Source organism: Tauraco erythrolophus, chromosome 3 (assembly GCF_009769465.1).
Source record: "Tauraco erythrolophus isolate bTauEry1 chromosome 3, bTauEry1.pri, whole genome shotgun sequence".
Taxonomy (NCBI): Eukaryota; Metazoa; Chordata; class Aves; order Musophagiformes; family Musophagidae; genus Tauraco; species Tauraco erythrolophus.
The window spans coordinates 70,204,059-70,218,627 of NC_141467.1; the positions used below are offsets into that span (position 1 = coordinate 70,204,059).

The 14,569-nt window shown below is 40.7% G+C and overlaps 1 protein-coding gene across 1 annotated transcript in view; it reads left to right on the top strand.

The window, feature by feature from the left end:
- Nucleotides 1-8,159: 8,159 nt before the first annotated feature.
- The window catches only part of CRISPLD1 (cysteine rich secretory protein LCCL domain containing 1), a 42,802-nt gene continuing 36,392 nt past the window's right edge, over nt 8,160-14,569 (top strand). Inside the window, exon 1 of the mRNA XM_086609407.1 lies at nt 8,160-8,417. Within this exon, the coding sequence (XP_086465533.1) occupies nt 8,160-8,417 (258 nt within the window). The remainder of the gene's footprint in view (nt 8,418-14,569) is intronic.

The window sequence follows — 14,569 nt, forward strand, 5'->3', positions numbered from 1 at the left end:
TTAAATGCCCCCTACAAACAACAAAAATAATTTGTCTAGGTACTCTGAAGAAGCAAAGGAAAAAGTTGAAGCAGGCAAAGAACTGGACAGAAGCCAACAGGAAGAACTTTTCTCCTTTAAGGGGGAATAAACTGAGGAGTCTAGGTGTAGCAGGAGATATCATTTCTAGCAATATCAACAGCTGTTGCAGCAGTTCAGATGATAAAGATTTGATTCTCCTCCTCAGCCTCCAGCAGGCAGTAGAGATCTCCATTTCTGTGCTGCTGTGGCCAGCAGGCCCTGCCATGAACACAGGCAGTGGTGCAGGGCTTGTCCTTCTGTCCTGGCTGGCTTCTGCTGGGCTATAGCTCGGTCTGCAAGCAGAAAAGACAGCAGAAAATGGCCAGCTCACCTACAGTCCCTGCGCAGCCTCTTCTACGGCTGTCGCTGGAGACAGGGCACTGGGCTAGATGGACCGTCGATCTGACCCAGCAGGGCACTCCTTATGTCCTTTGATTATTCTTACTATTCAAAGATTTCCTTCGCTTAGATTTGCATGTTTAGAAGGAAAAAAAATGCTTCTAACTGCCTAAACTTCATAGCATCTTTGTGATAGTGTTTCTGTGCTAGCCAACTCAGACAAGCAATCAGGATGCTTGGGCAGATGGAATTTACTCCCCAGGGGAAAAAGAAAACAAACAAAAAATAAACAAACCAAAAAATCTTGAACATTTTCATTGGAAAAATCTTGGCCCAGGGACATACTTCTCCATAAATTCTCATTTTCAAATGTTTTTGTCCCTTTTTATTTTGACTCCTTGCTGTAATTCATATGTTGATAAAGATTCTACTTTTAAGAGTTACACTGAAAAAATATTGATATCCCCACCTAACTTTAGAAAGGCTATTATGACTAAGTCAAGCCATTTATTTTCCAAAGAGTAAACAAGGAATTAATGACTCCCACAGAGTCAAACTGGACAGGACTGCACCATTACAATTAAACTGTTAGACTGTTAAGCCACTGCATTGCTAAATGCTCTAACTGGCAGGAAGGGATTCAAACTTTTGTTTGCTTCCTTATACATGCAGTTCAAGTGATTCATACATATAAATTTATAAATAAACTGTCAGCCACATTTCATACAAAAAGCATAAGAAAAATACATGCAGTTCAGTACTAGGTTTTGTTCAAGACTTATCACAAAAAAATCCGGCTATCATGGAGTAAAAGTTGGTTTTGGGCAAAATGCTCCAATCCTGTCACTGCAGCAACACTGAGCACAAAAGCAAGATTTAATTCAGTTAAGTTATTTTATGTGGCAAATAGCTGGAGACAATAAAAACCACCAACAAATTTCTCAGTCCTATTCCAAATCAATCAGCAGCAAAGGGACTTGGAACAAAGTGTTTCTGCGCTTAAGGCTTGAATTTGTTGGAGCTGTCTGGGTATATCTGTTCAGGCAGAAAAAAACAGCATGCTCATAAGTTCCTTATTCCCCTAAAGCAAAAAAAAAAAAGAGAAGCATACAGTTGTGAGCTTGAGAGAGAGCAGATACAGGAGACTAAATCAGCAAGAATATATACAGCACCATATACCTTCCCCAATTAGTTCTTTATTTCAAATACATTAAATGTAAATACTGGTGTTCAGCGTGACTTCATTTTACCAGAAGTGCCCTCATCACTGGGTTGTAAAAGCGTTACTATGGATCTTCCTGGCTCAAAGTATACTTGATTATTTTGTGAAATAGAAGTGACAGAGAGAATGCTGTCCTGACTCACTGTAATGTACAGGTTGGTGGAATTAATCAAGGACAATCAGGCTCAAATCCTTTTAGAGAGGGGTGGAAATAGAAACCTACTCTTTCAGAGGCTGACTGATTATCTCTTGTGGTACTGTGTAAAAGAAAAGGGAGTATGTATTTGTCTTTTACTATATTTTATGAACAGACATACTGAAACAATGAGTGTATATGCTAATATCTAAATGTCAGAGACTATTTTTGCAAGAGTCCAATTTGTTCTTCATTTCAGGAGTTTTTTTGTTTGATAAACAAAATCCTTTTTGATCTTTATATGCTTAAAAGGCAAGAGAGGCAAATTAACCAGTTTTATAATAAAAAACAGTTCCAAAATCTGTATCTTTCTTTTGAAATATATCTTCAAAGCAATTTAAATTATGACATTTTTCTTTTTAATGGTAACCTGCCTTCCATTCACCCCAGCTTCCCGGTGACCTGCAGCTCTGACATTAAACTGTTCTTAATCTCAATTAGAAGCAAAGTAGAACCTCCCCTTAGTAGAAATAATTGCTTCCAATCACTGTAAATACACAAGAATGACTTTTTCGAAGTAATACAATAATAATAAAATTATGGTTTTGTCCTTATGCAATCACTGTATTCAAATTTTAAAATAAAACTTTTTAAACTAGTAACATAAAAGTAAAATCCTCATGCCATCTATTCATAACTGAAGTATAAAAAGTTATGTTCACATAATTGTTCTAGAAATCATTGCATGACTTCATTTCATGTATTTCCTGTACCTTTATAACCTGATTTATATCTGACTGTTTTCTTTTACAGATCTTTGTGATTTTTTTCAGTCACTTCTGTGAAATAGCTGGTGAACATGGTGCAGAAAAACATATCTGCCAATTTTGCTCGTCAACATAGTGATGGATAATATGTGCTAAGAGGTATGGCTCCTTTTTCCAAAAGCCAGGAACTGTGGGGTGTTACCAGTATCTTTGTTAAATCCTGTTATTTTAAATATTTTTCAAGCTTCTCAGAGAGACAATGAGAAACCAAGATTTTTGTGAGCTTTGTGCTCTTTTGGGTGAAATATCGAAAGCAACAGATATAAAATTTTCTCTATGATGCTACAATGTCTAAAGATGACCAACTCTTGAATGAACCGCATGTTGCACAAACTGTGCTAGAGAATGCATAGTGATGCCTGTTGATAAAACAAGATGCTTGGAAATACTACCTGGTACATGAAAAGTGTCCAGGCAATTGAATGACTTCTGTGAGATTATATGGGATCCTTACGCATCCTTTTACCCTGGTAAATCTGGCCACAGGAAAGCTGTGTCTCATTGCTCTATTTCAGTTGAGTTCTGTCTCCAAATTACCAATATAGCTGTGCTCTTTGAGAATAAAACAGTTCACAGGCCCTCAACAACAGATGTGACCAAGACATTTTCAGCTGAAGGAAAATGTCTATCAAAAGATCTCGCAACATTGGAATAATTTTGTTTTGGATAAAGGTCTCCCACCACACTCAGAATTACACAAATACCAGCACCCATCGTCTCTTTACTTCATTTGTTGTCCTTGCTTTTTGTGACAGTTTTTTAAACTTGACCAGACAGAAAATCAAAAACCTGCAGAGGTGGTTTGAGCAAAAGCTTAAAGCAAGGGTCTGGGCACAATTCTTCCATTTTAGCCACCAATTTATAGATGAATATATTTAGTTTTCTAGTGCTACGTATATTTAATTGTAAAATGGAACAGTTAGACAAGAGCCACCAAAAGCAAAATCAAATCAGACTGCTCAGCAACATAGTGGGCATATTATGTTCCAGCAAAGGAGAATTCAAGACCCTGCTCCACATCCAGAAGAGATTAAATTTGAAAATTGGTCTCCCACCTTACAGAAATGTCTCCTGAAAAGTCTCCCGCTTAGCCACTTTTGTGGGAGTCTGAAGCAATTTCCCACATTGTTAGGACAGGCAGGCAGAGGGGTGCCTGATTTGGGAGAGTCACTGGAGCTTACATGTCTGACAGCAGATTTGTGATATATGTGGTAACGTACACCTCCAGGGGTTGAACTTTAGGTGTACAGTGGGTTTTTCTGGCAGAAACTGTTCCCATGATTATTAGCTGCCTACAGGATCAGAGAACAACTAAACACTATTTTTATGGGTCTAATTTTTGGAAAAAAAAAAAAAAAAAAAGTGATACCGAAGTCCTGTAATGGATCAGACTTTTTACTAGTTCTTTTGGGTCAATGCACTGCTGTGATACTGTAATGTCAAGCAGCAAACTAGAAGGTATATTAACTAAAGATGTTTAAAATCAACAGAAAGATAGCCTGGATTGTTCTTCCTCCTTCTGTTTTCAATTAAAAGCCCAGCTCTTATAATTTAGCAGATTTACTAAAAATGTGTTTATATGTATTCAAGTCTTTCTCTCTGTCTGTCTTACTCAGTGGTGTCACTCTTTCTTAACACAATTATCCGCACTTGGGGGCCCTGTGTATTATTTCTATTAGGAAAACAAACTGATGATGAAGTAAAATATCTGTCATTCAGGCCCTTGTTTGTTTACAATGACTGCTGGAATTCTGTCTTCTCGAACCCAGGAAGACTCAAACAGCAGAAGACACTCTTTCCCTCAAACTTTAAATCATTTTTAGCCAAATTTTAGGCTAAAAATCTTCCTTTCTAAGATTTTCTCAGTGTCATATTGTCAGCGCTTGTCCACCATGTACCTGATGACCCCTTACTGATTTCAAGTGGATTTTTTTGTTGCAATTGTTGTTGCTGCTGCTACAGCTATTCAGAAAGCAGTTACTGAATCTTCTGCATATGTCTTGTCTGCATGTGTTTTTGGGAAGGGAGGATAGTTTTAATTTCAGAGATGTAATGGTGCTTAACTGTTTATCATAACAATTTTAAATTATGGATGTCAGTTATATCCTCAGTGTCAGAGGTTTAAACCAATCCAGAAAAATAAAGAAGTAGAAAAAGGTCTCCCTCAAGGTGATTGAGACAACGGATCCAGGCAATTATGTTTAATTACATATAGAAAATTAGTTGATAGATCAAAATATCATTTGTCAAAGTCACAACACTTTTACCTGGTCGCAAATCATGCAGCCATAAACCAATACAAAAGGCACAGTCACAGAGTGTAAAGGGTTTATTCACTTGCTGATAAATCAATTGATTAAAAAAAAAATCAATTTCCATGAGGTCTATCTCTTTTTGTGTTAGTATTTATTTTATTCAATCTAAAACCTGCATTACAATATAATAAGGTCTTCCATTTGAGCAAGACCTAGTATGATCAAGTGCTTTCTAAAAAGTATGATGAACACTCAAAATGAAAGATGGAAGGTGAGGTTTGATCTATACTCTATTTGAAGCCCAGCAGATAGCCAGTGCCGACAGAACATGGCAGCTACTGCACTTTCCAGTGATTGATGGGAACCCCGTAAATATCTTCAGTCCTTTAGAATTTTTGAGTTTCTTGTGTGCAACCGTTAATGGCTATGACAGGAAACCTTTTCTGCTGTTTTGCAATGAAGTAGCTCTTGTGCCTATATACAGAATAATTGGCTTGGTATGACTCATATACTTTATTAGGTGATGATGGCGAAGCTGTGCCTCAATGGGACAGAGTCTAAGTCTTGGCTTCCAGAGGTCTAAAGAGGATATAAGTCCATCCAGCGAGACAAATGGGATGTGAGTATTGTACAAATCCAGATCTGATGTGTAGACGCCAGCAAGTTCTTCTAATTTTTGGTTTCCTTTCCCTTTAAACTCTTTTGGATGGCCAGACTATAAGCAAGGATCATTCTTCTGTACCAAAAATGAAAGATTTTGAGGCATTCTGGTGCACAAACCCTGAAAAAACTCTCATCTATTCTGTGTATCCAGCTGCACAGTGGCATTTTACCTCACACAGTTTTGCTAGGAAAAAAGTTTAGTGCCTGATACTTGAGTGCAGAAATCCACATCTCGGCATCGCAAAGAAAGTCATAAAGATTAACCAATATAGATCATAACAATTTTTGCATATTATCATCTGCAAGTAACAGAGTACCCATAGCATCCTGCAAGACAGGTTAGGTTCAAAGCCTTTAGAGAAATTATAACTAAAACTGAGAAGAGAGTACAATAAGCAGCAGTGTGTTATTTGCACGGCATTGTTTCTCTTGGGCCCGCAAAATTTGGAAGCATTTATAGAGCCGATCTGAAGCCAGCTGGATTCTGATGAATTTTAACCTCAGCCTCTCAGTTTCTGAAAACGAAAATACAGAAAACCTTTGCAAGCTGGTACAGCAGTTCTGTGAAGGCTGGAAGCTGGTCAATCCTGCCGTTAGCTCAATGTACCAAATTATACTAAATAAATGAAACATTGTCCGCATCAGCTTGCATAAAAAGTTCAGGCTAGAAGACTTTGATGAAAACACAACAAAAAAGTACATATCTGACGCCTAATCTCGCCGGAAACAGAAATGAATAGTTACAAGCTTTTGAATTCTACTTCATAAGGAGAAGCCTCATGCAGCTGATTCGAATCCACAATAAAATTCCTGTCCTGCTATCTCCAGCCACGTTCACACGTTCGGGACTTTTGCGGAACTCCTGAGAGAACACCCAGCTTTCTCTCTTTGCTGTGTTTCAGCAGGAGCAGGCTGGCTTAGCATCCTCTTGCCAGCTACCAAGGGATGGAGGCGGCAGGGGACGGGTCCCCCTCGACCTTTCCTGGGCCACCGCTGTGGCAGGACCGGGGCCAGCTTCTGGCAGGAGGCGGCGGTCCCAGCCAAGCCTTGCTGCCCGCGGGATTCGAGGCACCGCCCGCGGAGCTGGTGCGGGCTCCACCGCCTCCGGCCGTTCCAGCGCCCGCCCGGGCGAGGACGGGCGGTGCGGATGCGGGTGCGGGGCCAGGCCCGAGGCCGGAGGCGGGCGCGGTGCCCGGAGCGCGGCGCGTCCCGCCCCGCGGGGTGCCGGGGAGGGGTGTCCGCCGCGCGTCACGGCCGCCCGCGATAAATGCCCGGCGGGGCGGGAGCCAGGAGGAGAAGCGCGGAGGGTCCTCGGGGCGGCGACGACCCGGAGGCCGCCGGGGGAGGAGGAGGCGGAGGCAGCGGCGGCGGCAGCGGCGCGCTCAGCGGCAGCCCCTCGCCGCGGCTCCGCTGCTGGACACGTCCGCACCCGCCGCGCCGCTCCCACCGCGGCTGCCCGCCGCAGAGAGCGGGGCGAGGCCGTGCCTGCGCCCCCCCCCTCAGCCCCCGGCCCCGGCCCCGACCCCGACGCGGGCCTGGCGAGGAGGTGGGCGGCGGAGCGAAGCTGGCTGCGGAGAGACCAGGCAGCCGCCGCCGAAGGGGTAAGGGCGTTGGTGAGGGGCGCCCGGCGGCTCCCCGGAGCATCCGCCTCGCGGCGGCGGCGGGAGCCCTGGGGGCGGCGGCATCCAGGCCCCGGGAGCCGCGGGGCGCTCCGGTCGGGGAGCGGCTCCTCGGGGCCGGCTGCTCACGGAGAGAGGGGGCCGGGGCCGGGCCGCCGGCTGCGGGCGGCGGCGGCGCGCTGGAGAGACCCCGGTTCTGCCCCCTTCGCCTCTTTTTGTTTCCCTCCCGGCGGCTGGGTCCGGCGCGGTCGGTGTGTCGGGATCCGCGCTTTTTCACCCCGGGTGAGGGAGTGACTATGACTTTAGTACCTAAAGCACTCAGTCATGTAATAGGCGGTGTTGGAATACTGTATTCTTGAAAGGACTACTACCTTTTCTGAGAGTTGTCTGTTCTTTCCTTTGTTTGGTGAATAGAATAACCCCATCTCCCCCCATTTTCTTGTCCGAGTGGAATACCTTAGTTTTATTAGGTTTTTTGGAAATCATAAAACGAAAGGTTTGATCAAAGTCATATTTTGAAGTGCACCAAGAGAAGGTGTTTCATATCAACTTTACTGTGATTTTCAGTTCACATTTTGGCAATGAATGGAAGCCTTTTAACTTTTTTTGTTCTTAAATTCCAATACTGGAAGACCTTATCTACAGTCTAATCTTCATTCATGTCTGGCTCCTTTTAAGGAGATATGAAAAGCATGCTTTCTTGCACGCAGGCAGTGAAATGTGCATGCCAATGTACTTTTTAAAACCACTTGAACAAACCGAAGTTCATAAGGTTGAAGATAAGCTATCTCCTCAAAGCAACAATGTATACTTATTAAAGTGAAAAAAAAAAAAAAAAAGTAGCATCCTGGTTTCTCCCCCTAAAACAACAGTGGCCAACTCTGTACAAACTACAGGTTTTGTTGCTCATTAAGTTCATACAGGCCAGTGCTTCAGCCTCCAAATTACATTACTCTCTTTTATGCATTTACAGCCAACAGACGTGGAAGAAAGACTTTGTCTTGGAGCTAACTCCTGAGCATTTTGAGATCATTCATCATGAAGTATGTAGTACAGGAATGGCTCAGAGTAACTACCTTGCTATTCATAACTCAAGCAGTTTCTGCAATGGTTCTTCCCAATGCCACGCTCTTAGAGGAACTTTTGGAAAAGTACATGGATGAAGATGGTGAGTGGTGGATCGCCAAGCAGAGAGGGAAAAGGGCTATCACAGACAGTGATATGCAAAGTATCTTGGATCTTCATAATAAATTACGGGGTCAGGTGTATCCACCAGCTTCCAATATGGAATATATGGTAAGGAAAAACTGATAGCGACACGCAGAAAGAAATGTTCTTAGAATAGTTACTGTCACTTTATAAAACAGTATACTTTCAGTCTTAGCTTGCTTGTTTTCTCATTTAAAGCACTTGTTACTTGTTTGTCTTTTTTTTTGTACAGGGGTGAACTGTGAGATAAAAATGTCTGTTTGTGGATCAAGTGTCATGTTCTACTGATATTAGTAGGTTTAATCTCTCATAGCCCTCCTGAATTTAAGTGGCAATTCCTCAGGGTTAGGGACCAATTTCCAAAATTATATTACTCAAAATAGTTGATTGTGGCCTAAAAAGTTACCATCTAAGAAGAATACTGAACTATGACGTTTCAAAATCACATGGATTCTCTCCCATGCTTCTAGGTTGGATGGAATTTCTGAGTGAAATGAGGCTCCTATAACAAGAAAGTATTCTATTTAAATTGGCATGTGTTACTGGACTGAAGTCTTGTATGTTCCTGTGTTTAACAGATTATAATGTAATACATAATTTCTGTTTGTTATTTTTCCTTTAAGAAGCCTCTATATTTGGTTTGTTATTAGTAGACTTAAATCTCCCATGTTTTTGAACTTTAATTTTATGCCATCGTTCAAGGCTAACTCGATCTCTCCTTGCTAGTTAGGTCAAATCAGGTCATTAGAGCTTTTAAGAAGTCCAGACGTCTGACAAGAATGGGAAACTTTTCTTCTGTATTCTTGTTTCTACAGAGAAGCTCAATTGTTTTTCCTGTGTCTGCACTGTGTGTTATTTGTTTATCTGTCCAGGCACCAGAGAAATAGCATTGCTATAAGTTGAGTTATTTATACCATATATTACAGAGTTTTCCGGACACTTTCCATTGTGAGGTTGTGAGAGGATCATATTAAGCACATCTCAAAATGTAGATATCTTTCCCAGCTTGGAGTGATGTCTCTCAGCTTGGAGGTCTGATTGAACTGAGCATATATGTGTCCTGGAGAAACCATGCTTGCTTAAACCATCAATAAGGGTAGTTTGACTTAAGTTTACCTATGTGAGTGTTACCATATTAGACTAAAAGTCATCAGAAAATTAGTTACCACATTTCATCTCCAAACAAAGGGATGATAATATCTGAAATGCCTTTAACCCTTTCAGTTACAATTGTCTGCACATATCCTTAAACTTTGTTTTCTGTTTTGGCTTTTTCACACCTTATTATAATATAGGTTACCTTTTTGTTTCCAGATTGATTTATTTCTGGAAAAGTTTAGAAAAAGCTGTCCAGCCTTTTTATAAAATGAGAATAGTGAAGACTGTATCGTTTTCCTATCTGAAAGTACTGCAAAACTTTTTCCCAGGATTCTACGAAAGGGTAGCTTTGATTTTCAGTAATGCACCTTTTTCCATTCCTAATGCCATTCTACATTTACCTGTGTTTTATATCTTGGAAGGAAGAATTTGGATGTACTCATTTGAGTTAGATTTTTGACAGCTGTATTCCTCAAAGATTCCGCCTGTGCTGCACGCACTTTGGCCTAGACTTTGTGTTAGGTCTACATCTGCAACAATTTTTTTTTGTTTTGTTGTTGTTTTTTCTGTGTTCTCCAATTACACCTGACCCAGAGTACAAATAGCATGGAAAAGAGATTACCCGATTTTAAAGTTGAGAAGATATTCTTGTGTCCTGTTACTGAGAATGAGACAGCAGCTTTCAAGAGAGTGGGATTCAATTTTGGCATAATAGCCAAAGGAATCAAGTGTTGGGATGGACAAGAGTTTGGGATTTGTGAATGCAAAGGGTCTGTATAGAGGATCTGGTCAAAGAGATAGATGCATGTTCAGGGACAGGAACCTGTGAGAATGGCATGGAGAGAGGCTGAGTCTGGTCAAGAAGGTGTTGAGAAATCAGTGATATGGAGGGAAAGAGTATTTGATGTATAGATGTGACTAGGGGAAGAACTATGACTCTGGACAGAGAAAAGTTGAGAGCAGGAATTTAGGGAGAGTTTAAGAGCACAGAAATATTCTAAAGAGGCGATTGAAAAAGACTGATCCTGGGAGTGAGTGGAGGAAGCAGGTGGGAACTGAGAGAGGATGGTTTAGGAGAGAGCAGGAGCCCTCTGCTGCTTGAACAGAAGGCAGAAATAATGGCATTTCTGATTGTTTGACCATATATTTTTTTGATACAGTTTGTGATTGTGTGATTGTCCGCCTTCTTTTCTATATCGAGTGTCATAAAGGAATCAGGGCTGGTTTACTGTTTAATAAGAGCGAAATTTGAGTACAAAATTGTAAATGTGGTGTGGAGCCACAGATTGAACAGCAAAGAAGGAGCAATAAACGATAGCTCATTAAGGACGTGTTGTTTGTTTTGTGCAAAAAGACTCCTTTGGCAGACTAGTATCTGGTCATTATCATAGTGCATATACACAAGAAATAAATTACAGGCCCAAACTCCATTCTGTCATTTCATAACTTGTGACAGATATAGCTATATAGCTATTACTGCTAGCTTTTTGTTCATAATTAAAACAAATGTCTGTTTTGACACTTACTAGTCACTTTATTTTTCTAGATGCATTTTAAATAATAGGACAGACAAGTTCCACTTTTCCAGATAAAGAAATAAGCACTCTTAGATCTGTTTTTCCAAGGGTCTGTGACCTCTGGATCTATTTTGTGAATGACAGAAAGTTCAAACACCCCAGTATTTACAGAATTAAAACTGTACTTGGCTATTTTTTGTATAAAATAAAGGATAGAGATAAATGGGGATGTTTAATTAAAAAAGAAGTTTCAGCAGATAGACCCATACCACTAAAAAACAATCTTTGCCGTGTGATACATTAGGTCTTACCAAAGGTGAGCTCCAGTGCTTCAGAATAGGGAAACAATCCCTCTAAATGTTTGCCTGATGTTTACTGAGCTAGATAAGTACAGCTGAAATACTTTCGTCTACTTTTGGGGTGCTTTATTAGTATAGAGCTGCTGGCAAAAAAAGTCTCCTGGTACGGGCACAGTCAGGTCACTGTAAGCTGCCCCTTGTACTAGTAAAACCTTTTCTGGTAAATAGAGCTGGCTCTGCTTGTGGAAGTGAAGCCTTATGTCTTACGGAATCCAAATGGAGGTGATCAAGGTGCCTCACTGGTACACCTGTCTCTAGAATTCTGTCGTATAGCTGAGAAGTTTAAGATCTCCAAGAATGCTTGGAGCTGGGAGAAGGTATGTGAGGACTGCATGCTCTCATTGCACTGGTAGTGTGGAACAACTAAGCTAACCTAACAGGTGGCTCTGGCTGAAATACCTCTGTCCTGCTGGCACTGGCACATACCTGACTTGATGACGAGATTGATCGAAGTACTTAAAGAATCAGATTTTATTCTTTTGATTTTTTTTTTTGTTTTTTTTACAGTCTGAGTCATGAAACTGGCTCCCTACACGTCTGAATCAGATAAGCATCAGTGCTGATGAAAGAGGGTGGGAATTCATAGCTAAGGAATGGGAGGGATGAAGAACCACGCTTTGGGTAGGAGATATTGGTTATATGCTATTGGTTATATGCCTTACTTGCGAAGTTCAGCCTTACCTTTGAGAGAATCGCAGGGCTAATGCCACGTTTTAGTTTAAATTATGCAGAGGAGAAAAGTTTTTGAGGATGGTCTCCAGCATATAAGGTCTTGGCTCTATTCAAGAAAAAAGGAAAACAAAAAAGTTGAATTACTGATTTTCTGTACAGCTGTGCACTCTCCCCTTATGCCTTGAAAAAGAAAAAGGGTACTGGGCTATCACAGTTTGGAGACCTAAAGTTACTAGCTGCAGTAAGATTCACAGCAGATATGTCTAATGAACAGAATGTTCTCATGGTTGTCTGGCTGAACTTACCGATGGAAAGTTCATCTTCCCAAGTACTGTGGCTCTGGTGGTGTGCAGTAAGGGATTCCTAGGGTGAGAGGATAAGAATAGAACATGTGAACAGACAAACCGGCAATGAAATCCCCCAGCTTCCAGCAAACAGCAGCTTAGGGATTTCCTAAATCTGCTGTTGTACTTGTTGTATGCAATAGTCTTAGATGGAATTTTCTTTTATGAATTTGAACCCTTTTGAATCCGTTTGTATTCTTTGAATCCATAGCATCAAATTGACAGAGCTCTATAGATTTAATTATGCACTGTGTGAAAAAGTACTTCTTTTTTGCTTTAAACCTGTTCTTTTATTTGACACCTTGTTTTTCTTTATTGTGAGAAATAGTAATATCCTTAGTGGTCACATCTTTTTCAGCTGAAATCCTACTCCTCTTACTTGAAAACTGTTCTGTCTGAAAAACTATTCCATTTTGTGTTCCTTCTCTATCTGCTATGGTTCTACTGTTTTACTTCTAATTCAAAGGGAACAAACCAAACTGTTGATAGTTATGGCATACTGCAAATTGATACAGGTTTTTGTTTTTTTTTTTTTCTTTCTTTTTTCGGTTCCTAATAATTTCTAACATTCTTTTATTTTTTGGCTGTGGCTAAACTAAAGCCAATGTTTTCATAGAGCTATTCACAATGGCTCCAAGATTTTTCCAATGTGCTAAGAGGTCATTTACTACACTACAATGTATGTATAGTTGACTGTGATCTCCAGCAATGTCCTCATTATTTTGCATGTGTTCACACTGAATGATATCTCTCATTTTGTCTTCCAATCACTTAGTATTAGTGAGTCTGCTATCTCTACCTTTTATTTTCCTATCTTGTTTTTAACTACCTTAAGTAAATAATAACATCTTGTATTCTTTTTTCTTGAGCTCTTGTGAGGAAGGTATACAGCAGAGGACCATGGACACGTCTTGCGGGAAATTTGAAAAATTATTTCATATTCTTAAATCTGTTTTTTTGTCACTATTTTATTTATCTCATGATAGCTTAATTTTATTCATTTATTATCTTTTAAATAACTTAGGAACTTTGTAGAAAGCGTACCTTCACTCAACTTTTTTCCACATGTTGTTGACACTTTCAAAGTCTAATATATTTGGGAGGAATTCATATTGTCTGTACATTTAATAAGTTTTTTAACTTGTCCTATGAAATCATCCCAATGGAAGTAAGTTTTTAGTCTGCAGTTTCTCAGGATCTACTGGAAGCTTTTTAAAATTTTAACAACCACACCGTTTTTTTGTTACTGCGGTAATGAGGCCATTTTAAGAGAGGTTGTGTACCACACAGTAATTCAGAAGTTTCATGGTCAAGTTCTTCCAGATTCTTGAAGAATTTTGTCTGGTCCTGGCAATTTGATACTGTTAATATTTTTAGTTTCATCAAATGTTTCTTAAGTCTGATATGGATCCTCTGACTCACTTTCTGTCTCTTTCTCTATATAGAAGGATTTTAGTGTGCGAACCTGCATAAGCTCCTGTGTAGGGAACAGCAGTCCAACAAATTCAGTTAACTCCTCTGCAGTGGCCTTATATGACCTTATGACTGCATGTTAGGTCATTTTTTCCTAGACCTCTTCCTTCAATGCTGAGAGAGTTTTTGAATTGTCAACATTATGACTTCAATAGGAAAAAAACCTAAAATCTTTCTTGAGATTGTGGTGAATAGTTTGTTATGAAAATGCATGGCAGATGCATGCTGTATATACGTTTATCCTGCCCTATGCTGTACGCAATTATTTCCTAGCCAAGAAAGGGTTAAGGAACATTTTCTTTTTGGTGTGCACAAGAATTTTAACAGCACTGGAAAGAGAGCAGAGAGGGATGACATTTCCCTGCTGCCCTTCCAAAGCACCCAAACAACGCTTATCAGAGCATCGTATGAAATACCGTGCTTTCGACATTTCCCGTCCTGGGCTGTTGACACCAGCGTGGCCTTCACATCATGTACACGCTTGGGGTATGTCTGCATGGAAGAGATATCGGAGTTAGTACTGAAAACTGATGGCAACTGCTGCTGGCAGCAGTCCGTCTGACCAGGACAGTGTGCTGTTGGGGCTGCGCTGCGGCTGCTCTGGTGTCCCTGCGTGTTCCTCTGCTGTGCTTGAGCAGTCTGTGCCTGCCCAGCCTCCCTTGGTGAAGACCTAGCCTTTACGGCAAAAACGGGAACCATCGTGCTTTGTCGTATGCTTGTCAGTGAATGTAATAATCTTGGAATATGTAAGACAGTATGTTCTTCCTGTGGCTAAA